General features: G+C 37.3%; 2 protein-coding genes across 2 annotated transcripts in view; one reads left to right on the plus strand and one right to left on the minus strand.

Annotated features, from left to right (window-relative positions):
* Positions 1-211: 211 nt before the first annotated feature.
* LOC139939032 (complement component 1 Q subcomponent-binding protein, mitochondrial-like) lies at positions 212-6,807 on the plus strand. Its single transcript, XM_071934742.1, has 5 exons — positions 212-561; positions 1,853-2,000; positions 2,420-2,507; positions 3,685-3,894; positions 5,009-6,807. Exons 1-5 carry the CDS (start codon positions 273-275, stop codon positions 5,153-5,155), a joined length of 882 nt encoding a protein of 293 aa, XP_071790843.1. The 5' UTR covers positions 212-272; the 3' UTR covers positions 5,156-6,807.
* A 140-nt stretch (positions 6,808-6,947) lies between these two features.
* Positions 6,948-14,583, minus strand: part of LOC139939030 (uncharacterized) — a 38,662-nt gene continuing 31,026 nt past the window's right edge. The window contains exons 7-8 of the mRNA XM_071934741.1: positions 13,867-14,439; positions 6,948-11,446 (exon numbers count right to left, since the gene is read on the minus strand). Of these exons, the coding sequence (XP_071790842.1) occupies positions 11,378-11,446; positions 13,867-14,439 (642 nt within the window). The 3' untranslated portion in view covers positions 6,948-11,377. The remainder of the gene's footprint in view (positions 11,447-13,866; positions 14,440-14,583) is intronic.

Below are 14,583 nucleotides of genomic sequence, written 5' to 3' on the forward strand. Positions count from 1 at the left end.
GCGCTTTTATTAAAATAGTACGGATAAATATTTTTAAAATATAAAAGAATTTGTTCTTATTCCGTACTATTAAAAAAAGAGTGGACATAAATTGTTTTTAAAAGACGGAATTTGTACTTTTGTTAAGAGTAAATAAATTATAACTATTTTGATAAGAAAATTTTAAAACAATTTAGTTATGAGCCGATTATCTTCCACACATGTGCGCATTACCAAATTCAATTTTTAGCGGACCATCCTGCACTAAAGTTAAACATAAAACAACCCTAAAAATGGCATTTTCCGTCGCAAGAATTTTCTCAAGTGTGGCCGGTAGAATGGTGACAAAATGTAGACATACCACACAAGCTACAGTAGCCTCAAAATGTCTACTTTCTATTCAGAAGGAGGGTCAAATGAGTCGTACTTTTACGAGATCGTTTTGGTATCTTTGCAATCACTCCAGCCGGGACAGCGGCTCGTCAGCCGGGGGAGATATCAGCCACGTCTTGGCCAAGGCAACAAGGTTGAGAGAACCGGGCAAACTGTGTAGCTGTGGTTGTGCTGGCATGCATACAAAGGGTAATGACTAGTTAGTAGTATGAGAAACATTTGAAATGTGGTTGGGAAAAGTTTCTGTGTCCTACCACCAATGCAATATCATTAAATGAAATTTTAAATTTAATTATAATTGTTATCATAAAAAAAGGAAAAGTTTCCGTATGGCGCCACCACTTTTTCATTCGATATGAAATAATATAGTACCTAATTTACCTCAATGAGATATCCCTTTTTGTAAATAAGAGTGAAAAAGTGGTGGCGCCATGCGGAAAGAACTTTTTTATCCTAAAAAAAATTTAGATTTTGGTGGTGTCACTCAGCAGGTCACTTTTTATATTGCAAATTTTACCACTTTGTTGAATACAAATTAAATCATAATTAATTAAAACATATTCATGAATATATTATTTTTGTTGTATCACTAACATACACTACACTGACTACCAAACTTGCAAGGCCTAGTAATATATAAATAATAATAATAATAATAAAACAGTATGATTATGAATTATAGTGCAATATATGAATTAGCATTCGGATAACTTTCCGTACGGCGCCACCACTTTTTCACTCATTTTTACAAAGAGGGATATCTCATTGAGGTAAATTAGATACTATATTATTCCATATCGAATGAAAAATTGGTGGCGCCATACGGAAACTTTTCCTAGCATTCCTCAAAGCGCGTAACAGCAAAATGAAAAGCATTACAAGAAACAAAAACTAGGACCAGGAGTATATTCCCCATTTAAGCCCACAAAAATAATTATAAAATTAGGCCAGACCACTGGTCTCCTTTTTTTCGAAATTTTCATTATCGGTCGTTCAGCCGGTCGTACTAGCTGTACGACTGACAATAACACATTTCGAAAACAAAGGAGTGCAGCACCCCAGTTTCTGGGTCTAGAAAACAACCTACAGAAACAACTTAATAGAAATAAAAGTTGTTGATTTTGTAAGCAAGACAAATAAAAAATATAAACAAGTTAAATTACATATATCGAAAGTTAGAAGTGAAGGGATTTGGGCTGACAGTATGAAGTGCCCAATTTCCTCACAGTACAAAATATCTTCCTCTATTGGTAATAGATGAAGAACTTGACATATTTTTCTTATCTACCCAGATCAAACGGACATGCTTTTGGTCATAATGATTAAATGATTGTAAACTAAAATGTTAACTATCGGCTAACTCTGAGAGGCTCTGCTAGTGCTAGAGTCGAAACGTCGGACCTTCACCTATAAACATTCATTTTCAAAGATAATTCCTTAATTTAAAGAAGTAAAACCTATAATGCTCTCCCCCAAACAGGTGATGAGGAGTTGGCAGATTATTTAGAAAACGAGATAAAGTTGGAAAGAGACAGCCGGCAGTTTCCAACCGTTCCAAAAATCCCAGACTTTACACTGACGCAAGAAAATGCTGTGGCAACCCTGACAAAAGTCAGTAATGGAGAAACGTAAGTGATAAGTACCAATGATTAAATGATATAAAGGCACAGGACACTATTCTTTGAAGAACTTTATTTTAAGGAAAGTTGCTTTCACTTATAATAACCAAAGTATCATTTTATTTACTAAGATGGTTTTGTTTTTGGTCTGAATGTCGAGTAAATAATGAAAGTGACTATTCGGATACAGCACTCCCAGGGCTGTATGCTTCGTTTTTGAAAGGGCAAGGGCACCTAGGCATTTTCTCTTCGGCAAACGGGCACCCTATGAGGAAATTGTAAATTTCTACTGGAGCATTTCAAGGGTACCAAGGCAATGACAACGACAAAATGTTTTCATTTGCGTTCCCTTGATATACAACAATGGGGGTGTTGGATTTTAGAGTAAAGTTCTCTTTACATTTCTTTTGAACTTGTTTTCCTTGCAGGGTGAAAGTTACTTTTAATTTGAATCATTCTGTTGAAGAAGAGCCCCAGGGTGAAGAGGCAGAGCAAGAAGGTGCTGCAGCGTCTCGGGTAATTTATAACATTGTCCTTCTTCTTGAATCTTTTGGGAATTGGTGCCGGAAGTGTTTTGGGAGGGATTGGTGTCGGTGTGGTAGGAGATCCTGTCCCCCCCCCCCCTAGAGATTATGTCACCCCAGGGATTCTGTCCACCCATTCTGCAAACTGTGTACAAACTACTTCTGATAACATCCTATTTTAAATCACCTTCCTCCAGCCCATGTTAATTTCCCAAATGGGGGACAGAATCTCCGAGGGACAGATTTCCCTACATGTATGACACCGAAAGAGTGTTTTTGGAATTGGTGTCGGAAGTGTGTTTTGGGATGGGTGTTGGAAGTGTTATAGGAATATACATTTTCTTGGTCTGTTTTATTAGTAATGAGCAACTTACCGTATACATTGATCATTTGCTTGTTCTACATATTTTGGAATTTAATTATATTGAAATATTTCTGTATTGCTTTGACATTCTTTTTCTGTTTTGTTTCTTTTATGAAGAGGTGTGATTTTATTGTGCATAAAAAAAATATTCAAACTTAGATAAAATGTTAATTAATTCTGTGCAGGTTGTAGACTCACACATCATCCTATATTAAGTGTTTTCCCTTAGCCCAGGTTTTTCTAGTATTTCTATCAAATCAAATTTAATCTATTGAATCATATAACCTGTGTGTGTCATAAATCTGTACCTGTTTGTTGACTTGTTTATTTTGGAGAAAAGCACAGACACGCAGTGCAATTTGTTTGTATTTGCATAATTGTGCAAGTGTAGTTTGTATCCATTCCTAATTGTTAATTTAAATCTGCCATTGGGACTTCCTGATGAAAGATCACTTTACTTTTTTCTTTTTACAATTTAGACAGTTTGTGTTGATGAGTATGTATGAAAAAGTGTAGATTCACATAAATATTCAAAGTTTAATATGAGAGTTATATTATTATATACATGTTTTTAACTAATTCCCCAAACCCTTAATTTCATCTGTAATGTTCATTTATGCCCTGTTGGATGTACTTTGTGAAATGGGTTTTCATACAAGAACTTTATTATTTAGGCCTATCTTCAAATGTGTTTGTATTCCTCAATTTATTCTTGCTTCAAATTTTCCCAATTTTGAAAAAGGTATTTTTATACGAGGTGAATCTATAATACCCATTATCATACCTGGTATATTTTATTTTCCAGCTCCGCTCATATCCAGAATTCAATGTAGAGATCACCAAGGACACACAGAGCTCCTTGTCCATTAGTTGTCGCTTTGATGTGAGTGAGGAATTGGACGAGGAGGCAGCGGAACCAGGGAGCGAGGACCTCTTCATCATCGATGAGGTCAGCATACACGACGGCAAGATGGACGAGGGAATATTCAGTGTTGGCTCAGAGGTCATGGATGGTGTAAGTTGTACCTAATTGTTGCACGCTAGTCTTCTGCTCAAAAAAGCAGGGATGGAATTTCTCTGTTTTTAACTTAAAGATAGTGGACACTATTGGTAATTGTCAAAGACCAGTCTTCTCACTTGGTGTATCTCAAGATATGCCTAAAATAACAAACCTGTGTAAATTTGAGCTCCATTGGTCGTCGAAGTTGCAAGATTATAATGAAAAAAAAAACACCCTTGTCACACTAAGTTGTGTGCTTTCTGATGCTTGATTTCGAGACCTCAAGTTCTAAATCTGAGGTCTCTAAATCAAATTCGTGGAAAATTACTTCTTTCTCGAAAACTACGTTACTTCAGAGGGAGCTGTTTCTCACAATGTTTTGTACTATCAACCTCTCCCCATTACTTGTTACCAGGTAAGTTTTTATGCTAATAATTATTTTGAGTAATTACCAATAGTGTCCACTGCCTTTAAAACCCTATTTTTAAACTCCTCCCAAAACAAATTACATAAAGAAATAAAAGTTATAATAATATTTGTCGTTTCATTTTTTAAATTAACATAAAATTGATATAAACATGAAGATAAAACCATAAAGATTGCCCAGATTGCAGAGTATGGCTTATAAAACATAATACCCAGAGGCAGAATTAAGAATATTTACAAAAAGTAAATTCACTATTCAAGACTTTTATCTGAATTCAGACTTTTTAAGTAAGCCTTGTGAAGGAATTCAGCCGTATTTGTTTTGACATGTTTAGAAATCATGCTCTTTGGTCTACTTCTCTAGTGCTGATGATACTATTCCCAAAAGCTCTGTGAAAAATATAAAGCCTGGTTCATACTTCATGCGAATGCTAAGCGAATTTGATGTGAATTTGTCGTCACAATCCTCCTTTCGCAGCGATATTCGCAAGTGAGTTGAGCAGAGTTGAACTGCTGCGAATTTTTCGTTGCGAACTTGTGACTTTAACATTCATATCGCATTCGCAGGCAGTATGAACCTGGCTTAACTCCAAGGGTTGCCAAAAGGTAGAAATGTCATCATTTCAACATACCTTCTAGCATTTGGATCCTACTTAGTTTCAGACTATTTACCACCTTTATTTTTGTTTATTTATCTCTACAGAATCTTTATAACTTCCTGTTGAACTCTTTAGAGGAACGGGGCATCAATGATGAGTTTGTAGAGAAGCTCTCAGATCTCGCCAGCGCCCTGGAACACAAGCTCTACATCGACTTCCTTCAGAAGCTTCAAGGGATCGCCAAATTCTAAAGGCAAGCAGACTCGCCTGTGAATCCTTGTTTGTTTTTATTATCATCATTGAACAGTTTTCAAGCCAAAGAAACAGAGGTCATGTCTGAAAAGCTTGTGCACTGTTTTATTGTACATTTTAAGCATTAACAAGAATGTATTGGTAGGCACCAGCAGCCATTTTGCTGGTGGTTCGCTGACTGTTTTGTTTCGGTACTGATTCATGCAGATTCAGTTTTATGCATTTCTTGTATACATGGCTGGTTCATTGCTTTCAAATCAGGACGATCTTAAAGTTGCAAAACAAAACTCCAACAGTCATAAAGTTAGACAGTGGCTCAAATTTTGTTGAACAAAAGGTTTTACTGGAACAACACAAGACCGCCAGACTTTTCCGGTTATGAGTTTAGCACACTGCAGTCAAGTGTCAGGTTTAAACTCTGCTGGACCTACCCTTCTTGTTGTGGTACAAAATAAGTTAAGGTTTGGCAAAACTGTTTTTGGGGTCACTGACCAGCCGGACTAGGGAATCTTGTTCCACTAGTGTGCTAGAATTTTCATGTTTAAAAGGTAAAGCCTTTCGACTGGGGTATTTGTATTGGACTTGATTTCTAGAGATTTTGTTGAGCAACCGTTTCTGTCAATGGTTTATATGTGACTGTGGGCTGGGCAGCAATGAACAAACCAGCAGGGCAACTTCGGCCCTCTGTTGTTTTAATTGGTATTTTCTTTTTGGACAAAACCCTGTACCATCGATGTACTCTCCTGCCCTACAGGCTCTTTCCACAAAATACCACTGGAGACTGTGTAGACTAAAGCCCGTTCCCATTGGAATTGTTCTACCGCTGCCACTCGGAAAGTTAACTTACCGTGACGGGCTTTAGTGTAATTCTACTGTGCGTTCCCACCTGGACTTATAATTTGTGCATTTGAATTGCGTTTTACAGTGCAGAGCTGTTCCCATTGGACTTTTTTGTGACTCTGATAAATTACCTTGGTTGCGCGGAAGTCTTCCGGGACGTCTTTCTGCCTGCCTGTTAGTTTTACATCATGGATGTAGTAAGTTGACAGGGAGGGCAGTTAACCATGCGTCCACATTTGAATTAATTTTGTCATTCTACAGAAAAGTTGTGGTACTTTAAAAAAAAAGGTCCATAGGGAACACAGCTTAAGTCCACAGTACACAAGCCATGGGGTTTCCACATACTACCAGACAGAAGGTACTTTATGGCAGTCTGTAGTATCTGTTTATGGGAGGGTTACTGGCGAACACTGTAATTTATTCAACATCAAATAACACAAAGAGTCAAGTCATCCTTTGTTTTAACCATAGACCCTTTTAATTTTGTACATCTTATCTTATAAAAAAATATTGTTATTTTTTTTTTTAAACACGGTTTAGTTTCCCGGCAACTTTGAAGTTAAGACAATGAGTTTTGTCATTATTTTCATAATGTAAAACAAGTTAACAAGAAAACATGATAAATAAAATATTACACACACGTAGTGCTCATTATAGTTATCCTTCATTAGGTTTGGATCTCAAAATCGTCAAAATAATAAATACATATTTTAAAATGAGCGACAAAATGGTTCAACTTGTAAACATTAATAAATCAGATCATTTAGTTTAAGTTGGTCATCTTCGGAATAAAGAAAGAGCAAAAACTTAACACTATTGCAGAGTTTCTTTTTTTTATATTTAAATACAGTTAATTCATAAAAGTTAGTCTAACTTGGTCCCACGTCATTGCTTTAACGTGTGAAGGAGATAAACTTGCGCACTTTAACGTGCGAGACTTGCCGGTCTATTGCAGAAATTAAGCACAGTTGGTGGCTTCCCCAGTCTACCACTCACATTGAAGCATTTTTGGCAAATGGCTCTACCGTCCACATAAGCAGTTTTGGCATTGTGAGGCATGTGGTGATTCATGTAGTTGGAGACTGATCACTCATTGTGTCAAAACTTCAGTTTGCAAGATTTGTTTAACAAGTTTCTTTACTTTTTTTTGAAACATGGTTTGAAAGATTGTGCTCTTTCAAAGACCATTATGTGACCACCATTTAAAAATAATTAACCAGTCATCACTGGCCAGGCACACCTCTGTTACCAAACTCACTTAAATATGTAACATCATACTTGTCATTCATGTATGCTCAAGTTGCATTGAAGTTGTACGAGCACAGCACTCAAATCTAAAGAAAATCTCCTCAAGAATGCAAAACCACAGGTCATTTAAAATCAGCATTTACACTGGACAGGAAAATAGTTTTTTCAATACCATTAATTAAGTTTTCGCCGAGTTGGTTTGGATCAGAATAAGTATTCGGAATGTCAGCAGCGCATGTCTGTTACTGCTGACAACGGATTTTGGCTATCTCCCATAACCTTTTGACAATACCAGTGGGTATTGTCATAAGGTTACGGGAGATAGAAAAAATCCGTTGTCAGCAGTAACAGACATGCGCAGCTGACATTCCAAAGTGGCTTATAGTACCAATCAATTAATAGTTAAAAAGATGTATTGGGGAAACTACCAGATGTTCACACTTAAAATGTGTAAGGGCATACTATGGTAATGACTCCAAAAAAGGAAATGTGTATTTTTTATCCGACAGCTAACTTGTTATAAAAATGGTAATTATAAGCATCCTGACAAATAGAAATCAATAACAGTATTATATATCGAATAGTGTGAATCTCCAAAGATTGGCTAAAGATGGATATTTTGAAATATCTGTGGTGTCCGTTTGAATGCTGCCCTCAATACGGCCAGAAGTGTGGTTGGTACCCATTTTCATCTTGTTAAATGTGGATGGATTCAAAGTTCTTGATGAAAACACAGTGACAGTTGTTTTCTCATTAAGTAGGTGCTGCATTCAACAGAAACTTTCACAGATGATTGTGATTGTATTTTTGAACAATTTTGCCTTTATAGGCCTAAATTATTATTACATTGGCAGAAACCAGCAATGACCCTACCTTTAGTGATGGTTACTGAACCAATACTAACATTGCTGGACTCTGGCTGGTGTCAAGCGGGTATTTCAAACCCTGCTTAAATATCAACCTCTAGGTCTGTTGAAATAATAGTCATTATCTTCAAGTACGCGCTAATCCTTCAATCAGATTTGCAGAATGGAGTGGTGATAAAAACCTTTATTGCACAGCTAATATCACTATCATGCGTCTTGTGTGTTCTATGTCATGTGCCAAGTTTGCTTAAAGATAAATACATTATCACACATGCGCTCGTGGAAATACGGAAAATATAAGGCGTCTGCGTCCCATATCCAACTCCGCCTTCGGCCTAATTGGATATGGGACGCAGAAACGCTATATTTTTCCGTATTCCACTCACTCTTGTGTGATAACTTATAACATTATACTCTTAAAACATCTTGCACAATGAAAACCTTTAAAGTTATTAAATATGATAAATATGGTATATGGCAAAATATCTGATCAAATATTCATTGAATACTGTCACTTTGTTTCTACTGCTTATTGCACAACAATAATGTGATTAGGAAAAATTTAAAATGTGATGTTGATGGACGGAAAGGAAGGATGACGGATTGCCCTCTTGTCCCTTATAAGCCAAATGCATCAGTCAGGTTTGCTCAGTTGTTTCTGTCCCTGACTTTCATCTCTGTGGACCCTTCAATTCCTCTCTGTGGACCCCAGTTTCAATTCTGGGGACCTGAGCCTTGTATGTGGATTGGGTTTTCCAGTCCCTACCTGACTGTGTGAGTTTTCCCTTTAGGGTTTTCCTCCCATCTCTGAAATTTCTTCGTTGTCTTCACAATAAGTTGGTGTTATATTTCCATTGGGATGTTTTGTCGACTATAGACGATGTGACCTGTGGCATCACTTGTTTACAAAAGAGCCACGATCTTTTGTATGTATTCTGAAAGCGTCATTGCCCATTAATGTATTTGTTGATTTTCTGTATACCCAGAAAATGTCATCAATGGAATATGTATGACCCATAAAATATACATGTATTGTAGGCCTACTGTGGTTCATAATGAGAGGGCATTATCACTCAAGAAATACTATTGACTTAAGGGCTGTACCAAGAAAAAACACAAATCAGTAACAGCAAGACCATTGTGAGACCAAATTCAGAACTGACTCCGCGGCAGTACAGTTATTACGATCCTATAAGCTAAAGTAGTAGTCCAGTCTAATTTCTATACCATCCGCCCTGGTAATAGTTATAAAAGCAGGACAGTTCTTTTCAGAACTGAGAAGTCTCCCGAACCTCCGATTATCTACTCCACGGCAGTAGAATAAAGCAAGACAGTTCCCTAAGAACAACTCTACCTGGCAAGTAGATACACACATGGTGTTACCGCAAACCAAATATATATTGATACCCCACCATGCAATGCCTCAAATCCTATATAGCAAGATATAGTTTGCTTGGTGAGAAAGACAATTTCGTCCTTTTCATACAGATTTTTTAGATTTTCTTTTTAAAAAGGTGGCCATTTTAGGTTAAAAACAAAAAAAACCCACTGGCACAGAAAGAGTAAACCTTCTCTCAAAGTGATTGTTTACAAAATATACAAATTCTATTTTTAATGCAGTAGCTGTTCTTGAAGTTTATGAGTAACACATGCAGGATGACTTTTCAAAAAGCCTCTTAACAAAAGGTTAACAAAATGTTCTTCATAACATTTGCCAAATTGCTGGTGCACTAAAAAGTACTCTTGTCAGTGGAAAAATACAGGGTTCAGAAATTTGGAAAAGTACGGGAGGGCAGATGGGTCATGCTTTACACACACATCTTTAAAAAAGTTGGCAAAATACACTAAACTTTCCTTACACAATGAATTAATAATCAGGTTAATAATGTTACCATAATCCATTTTATGAAGGTTGGATGCATTCAAACATACCTTCCTGAGTGTTTGGTTACCCTGTGTGTATAGTTTCAGAACTAGGGGCAGGTCACATCCATGTGTATTGTTCAACAACTCCGTGTGGGGTATAAGAATCGAAACGTCAACCTTTGATATAATTTTCCTCAAACATGGACCATTGTCAAAAAGGATTAAGAACCTTTCAGCTTGTTGCCATGACAGTGATAATGTTGTCAGCAAGAATGTTAGGAGAATAATAGAGACGACCACCCAAGCCAATTTGTCAATTTGTTGTATTTCATGTGTCTGATGTCAACTCTTGTGATTTACATGTAGTGCTTCATTTTGGAAAGGGCAAGGGCACATCTTTGTTAAAAAAAAGGCACCTCTATGAGGAAATTTTATTTTATGAGGAAACAGTAAATTTCTATTGGGACATTTCAAGGGGCACCAAGACAATAACCAGGGGGCAACAGAGGCAATTTCCTCTGCTGCCTCCACAAGGTATCCGGCCTGGATTTATATTGATAACATATAGTATTCTAAAATAAGTGGTGTTCGATGACAAAGTGTGGATATGAATGTGTCGCCTCTACAATGAAGAGACTAGAGTGTTGACTCATTTGCCTCCTTGGAGTGTCTCAGGGCCCGTTGGGTCATCTCGTTGATAAGTTCAATCCCTGGGCTGAGGTCACCAAAGTCTGCTTTTTAAGTATTTTCTGAAGTAAATTGTGCTTGATGACTTAGCATGGCGAAGTGTACGAAGGGATGTTGTGTCACTTTGACAACCACCACTCTCTGTAGGCTCTATCGCCTCAGTGGAGAAGTGTCAGGCTTGTTCCAGTATCTCGTTGGCAAATTCATTCACTGAGCTGGGTCTCCATAGTTTGCTTTTAAGTATTTTCTGAATTAAATTGTGTTTGGTTACGCAGAGTAGCGCAGTGTACGAAGGATTGTTGTGTCACTTAGTGTTTAATAATTGCATTTGAAACTACCACTCTGCGTTTGCTCAATTGCTTCCGTGAAGACGGTCCCGTTGGATTTTGTTGTTGGCAGTTTCATTCACTGGGCTGAGGTCACCATAGTTTGCTTTTTAAGTATTTTCTGAAGTAAATTGTGCTTGCTGACTTAGTTTGGCGATGTGTATGAAGGGATGTTGTGTCACTATTAAACCACCACTTTGAGGCCATTGTTTATGTGATGCTGCCATATCGTTGGATTATCTTGATGGCATTTTCATTCACTAGGGTCTCAATTGTGGTTCGTGTCATACATGTTTTGTGGCAGTTCACTAAGAAAATTAGTCTGTATTTAGGAGTGAAAGACAGCAGGATGACTTAGATAATTGCGATCACCAACTTGGCTAAAGTTCTATGATATCGTGCACATGGATCCTTTGCAAAAGCGTCTCCTTGTACTGTGTGTGTCCTCAGCGACCACCTAGAGCAAAGAGCAAACAAAAAGAGTGTTGAAGGATTTGGGTACTTTTTCAAAATGCCCATAGATTTACATTAAACTTACAGGATTTGAAGATAATGATAGTGGAAAGCTGCCCTTCAAATACTACTTACTGGGGTGCTGTTGTTTTTGAGAAATGAGTAAAACAATGTCATGAAAATTTGTTTATAAATTATTAAAATAATGTTCGTCTCATGAGACGAAAATTATTTTCATGACATTGTTTTACTCATTTCCCCAAAACTACAGCACCTCAGCTTGTAATATTTTCAGGGAAGCTTTTGTACTATTATTATCTTCAAACTGTGTAAGTTGAGTGTAAATCTGTGATCATTGTGTTTTGTGTCCTACAAAAGTTACATAGACCCTTTAAAAAAACAAATGATACCAATAGCAGCCAACTCTTCCTGATTCGTCCAAAAGTTCCATGAAAATAAACCAATCTTTGTTTTACATGTACCGATGAGCAAAAAATGGCAATCCTGAATTGTGGAAACTGTGTACCTATTTTGACTCGATTGTTTATCGAAGTTGCGAGAGAATAATGACAGAAAAAACACCCTTGTTGCACAAGTTGTGTGCTTTCAGATGCCTAAATTCTTTTAATATTTGAGTGAGAAATTAAAGGCACTGGACATCCTTGGTAATTGTCAAAGGTCAGTCTTGTCACTTGGTTATATCTCAACATATGCATAAAATAACAAACCTGTGAAAGTCGTTGTTGAAGTTGCGAAAGAATAATGGAAGAAAAAACACCCTTGTTGCACAAGTTGTGTGCTTTCAGATGCCTAAATTCTTTTAATATTTGAGTGAGAAATTAAAGGCACTGGACACCTTTGGTAATTGTCAAAGGCCAGTCTTGTCACTTGGTATATCTCAACATATGCATAAAATCACAAATTTGTGAAAGTCGTTGAAGTTGCGAGAGAATAATGGAAGAAAAAACACCCTTGTTGCACAAGTTGTGTGCTTTAAGATGCGCAAAATATTTTAATATTTGAGTGAGAAATTAAAGGCACTGGACACCTTTGGTAATTGTCAAAGGCCAGTCTTGTCACTTGGTTATATCTCAACATATGCATAAAATAACAAATTTGTGAAAGTCGTTGAAGTTGCGAGAGAATAATGGAAGAAAAAACACCCTTGTTGCACAAGTTGTGTGCTTTAAGATGCTTGAACTTGAGGCCTCAGCCGAGGTATCCAATTCAATTCAAAAATTTTAGTGAGAAATTACTTCTCTCTCCATAACTACGTTACTTCAGAGGGAGCCATTTCTCACAAAGTTTTATACTATCAACAGCTCTCCATTGCTCATTACAAAGTAAGTTTTTATGCTAACAATTTGTTGGAGTAATTACCAATAGTGTCCGGTTGTCGCAATCTAATCTTATGTATTCCAATCATGCGCATAGCTCAATACAACAGAAACATACAAAAAAACTGATTCACCAAGAATCTTACGCGTGCAAAAGTGTACAGCCAAACGGTATAGTAATCAAAAAGTAATCAGTGACAATGTTATGTATGCACAGCCCAACGCCTCGATCAAAGGACAAATACAAATCGTTCAATCAGTTGGCACAATCCTTGCAGTTCAGTGGATTGAAAAGAAAAACAGAAAAAAGTAAAAGCGTGTTTAATGCAGTGAAAAGTAGCGAAACATTCGTATGCAGTCCAATGTACCATTGCTCCGAGGATTAACACTACATCACTTATTGGGTTTCCACAATGCAGAGTGTTAAAACACTCTGCATTAATTGACAATTTTGTGTGTCTTTTCTGAGGTTAGACCTGTTTTATGTTTGATTCCAGAATGATACAGGCTACTTTTTAGATCTTTTTTTTTTTGGGGGGGGGAGAGATTGTGCCTGTTTACCATGAAGGACCATTAAGTGTTTAACTGTTTGTTATTAGGTTTTTGTTTTTTGTTTTCTTTTAATTTTTAGAGGTGGGTGGTTTAAAGGAAACAACCCAAAACCTAAATTAAATTTTCATTAAAGAAGATAAAATAAAATACTTGACAGCCTCTTCCAGATTGCTGAACTGTACAATTTTCTTCGGTCTGTCTTTTCTCAAAAGTACACTTCATCATTATGCGTAGGTAGAGAAACTTTGTAGGAAGTAGTTCATGCAAGCCAATTTCCTTTTTTATTTTTAAAATACCTTTAAGACTAAACTGTTACCATTTACATGTACATGCATGATAGGCTAGTCTGCCTGTCTGATTTCCAATTTTGTTTTCTCCTGGGAAAAAATCTGAAAAAATGTGATCAAACAGCATGAAATGTCTATTGAAACCTAGCCTACACCGTGGTAAAACCTTGTACTCAAAGGAATCTCCCTAAACTTTTCCCAAGAATAAAATATCGGGCCCTGCTTTTAAACTCAAGCCTAGTACTTACCGGTGCCTTAATGTCCTTCCGTCTTCCGTCTGACCAAGCAAGCTTGGACCTTCCTCCCTCTCTCGTCTCTAGCATCTCCAGGCTACCCTCCTCCAGCACTCTTAACTCCGGCTCACTCCCGTCCCTCACACTATTGCTCTCATAAACATCCGTGGGCGAATCCATCCCAGAGTTGTCATAACTCGCTCTGTCCCATGAGGGTGCTATTGCTTTATTCTGAATCCTGTTCTTCTTGTTCAGTTTGTGACTCCGGTGGCTCCCCGGGCTTAACTTTCGCCCGTAGTGTTTTCTGTGTACCGGGGTACCGGGAAGACTGATTTCATGTTGGTTCACAACGCTAAGAGGTGCACTACCACCGGTGTCCTCATTGTCAGAAAGTGCAGTATCGAGGTGTTTTATTGTTCCCTGTTGACTGGTACCAACATCCTGGGTTATATTTGGAGAGTGCTGAGGGAAATAGCAAGTGCATCTTTCTATTGTTGCTGTGTGAATCTTAGGAGTGTCCTGTTCTATTTTCACTTTTGAGAATGGCACTGGTTGACCTCCGCATGTGCATAGATTTTCTTGCAGTGGCTGGAAAAATAAGGGAAACATGAATTAAGAAAATGCTTTTGACAAAATCTTCTATGTGGAGAGCTGTATACAAGCGCTTCGTGGGTTCGAATCCCAACGGAGTAATATGCCTGTGGATTTTGTTCACAGGGGGGGAAATACTGA

This window comes from Asterias amurensis, chromosome 6, assembly GCF_032118995.1.
Source record: "Asterias amurensis chromosome 6, ASM3211899v1".
Classification (NCBI taxonomy): Eukaryota; Metazoa; Echinodermata; class Asteroidea; order Forcipulatida; family Asteriidae; genus Asterias; species Asterias amurensis.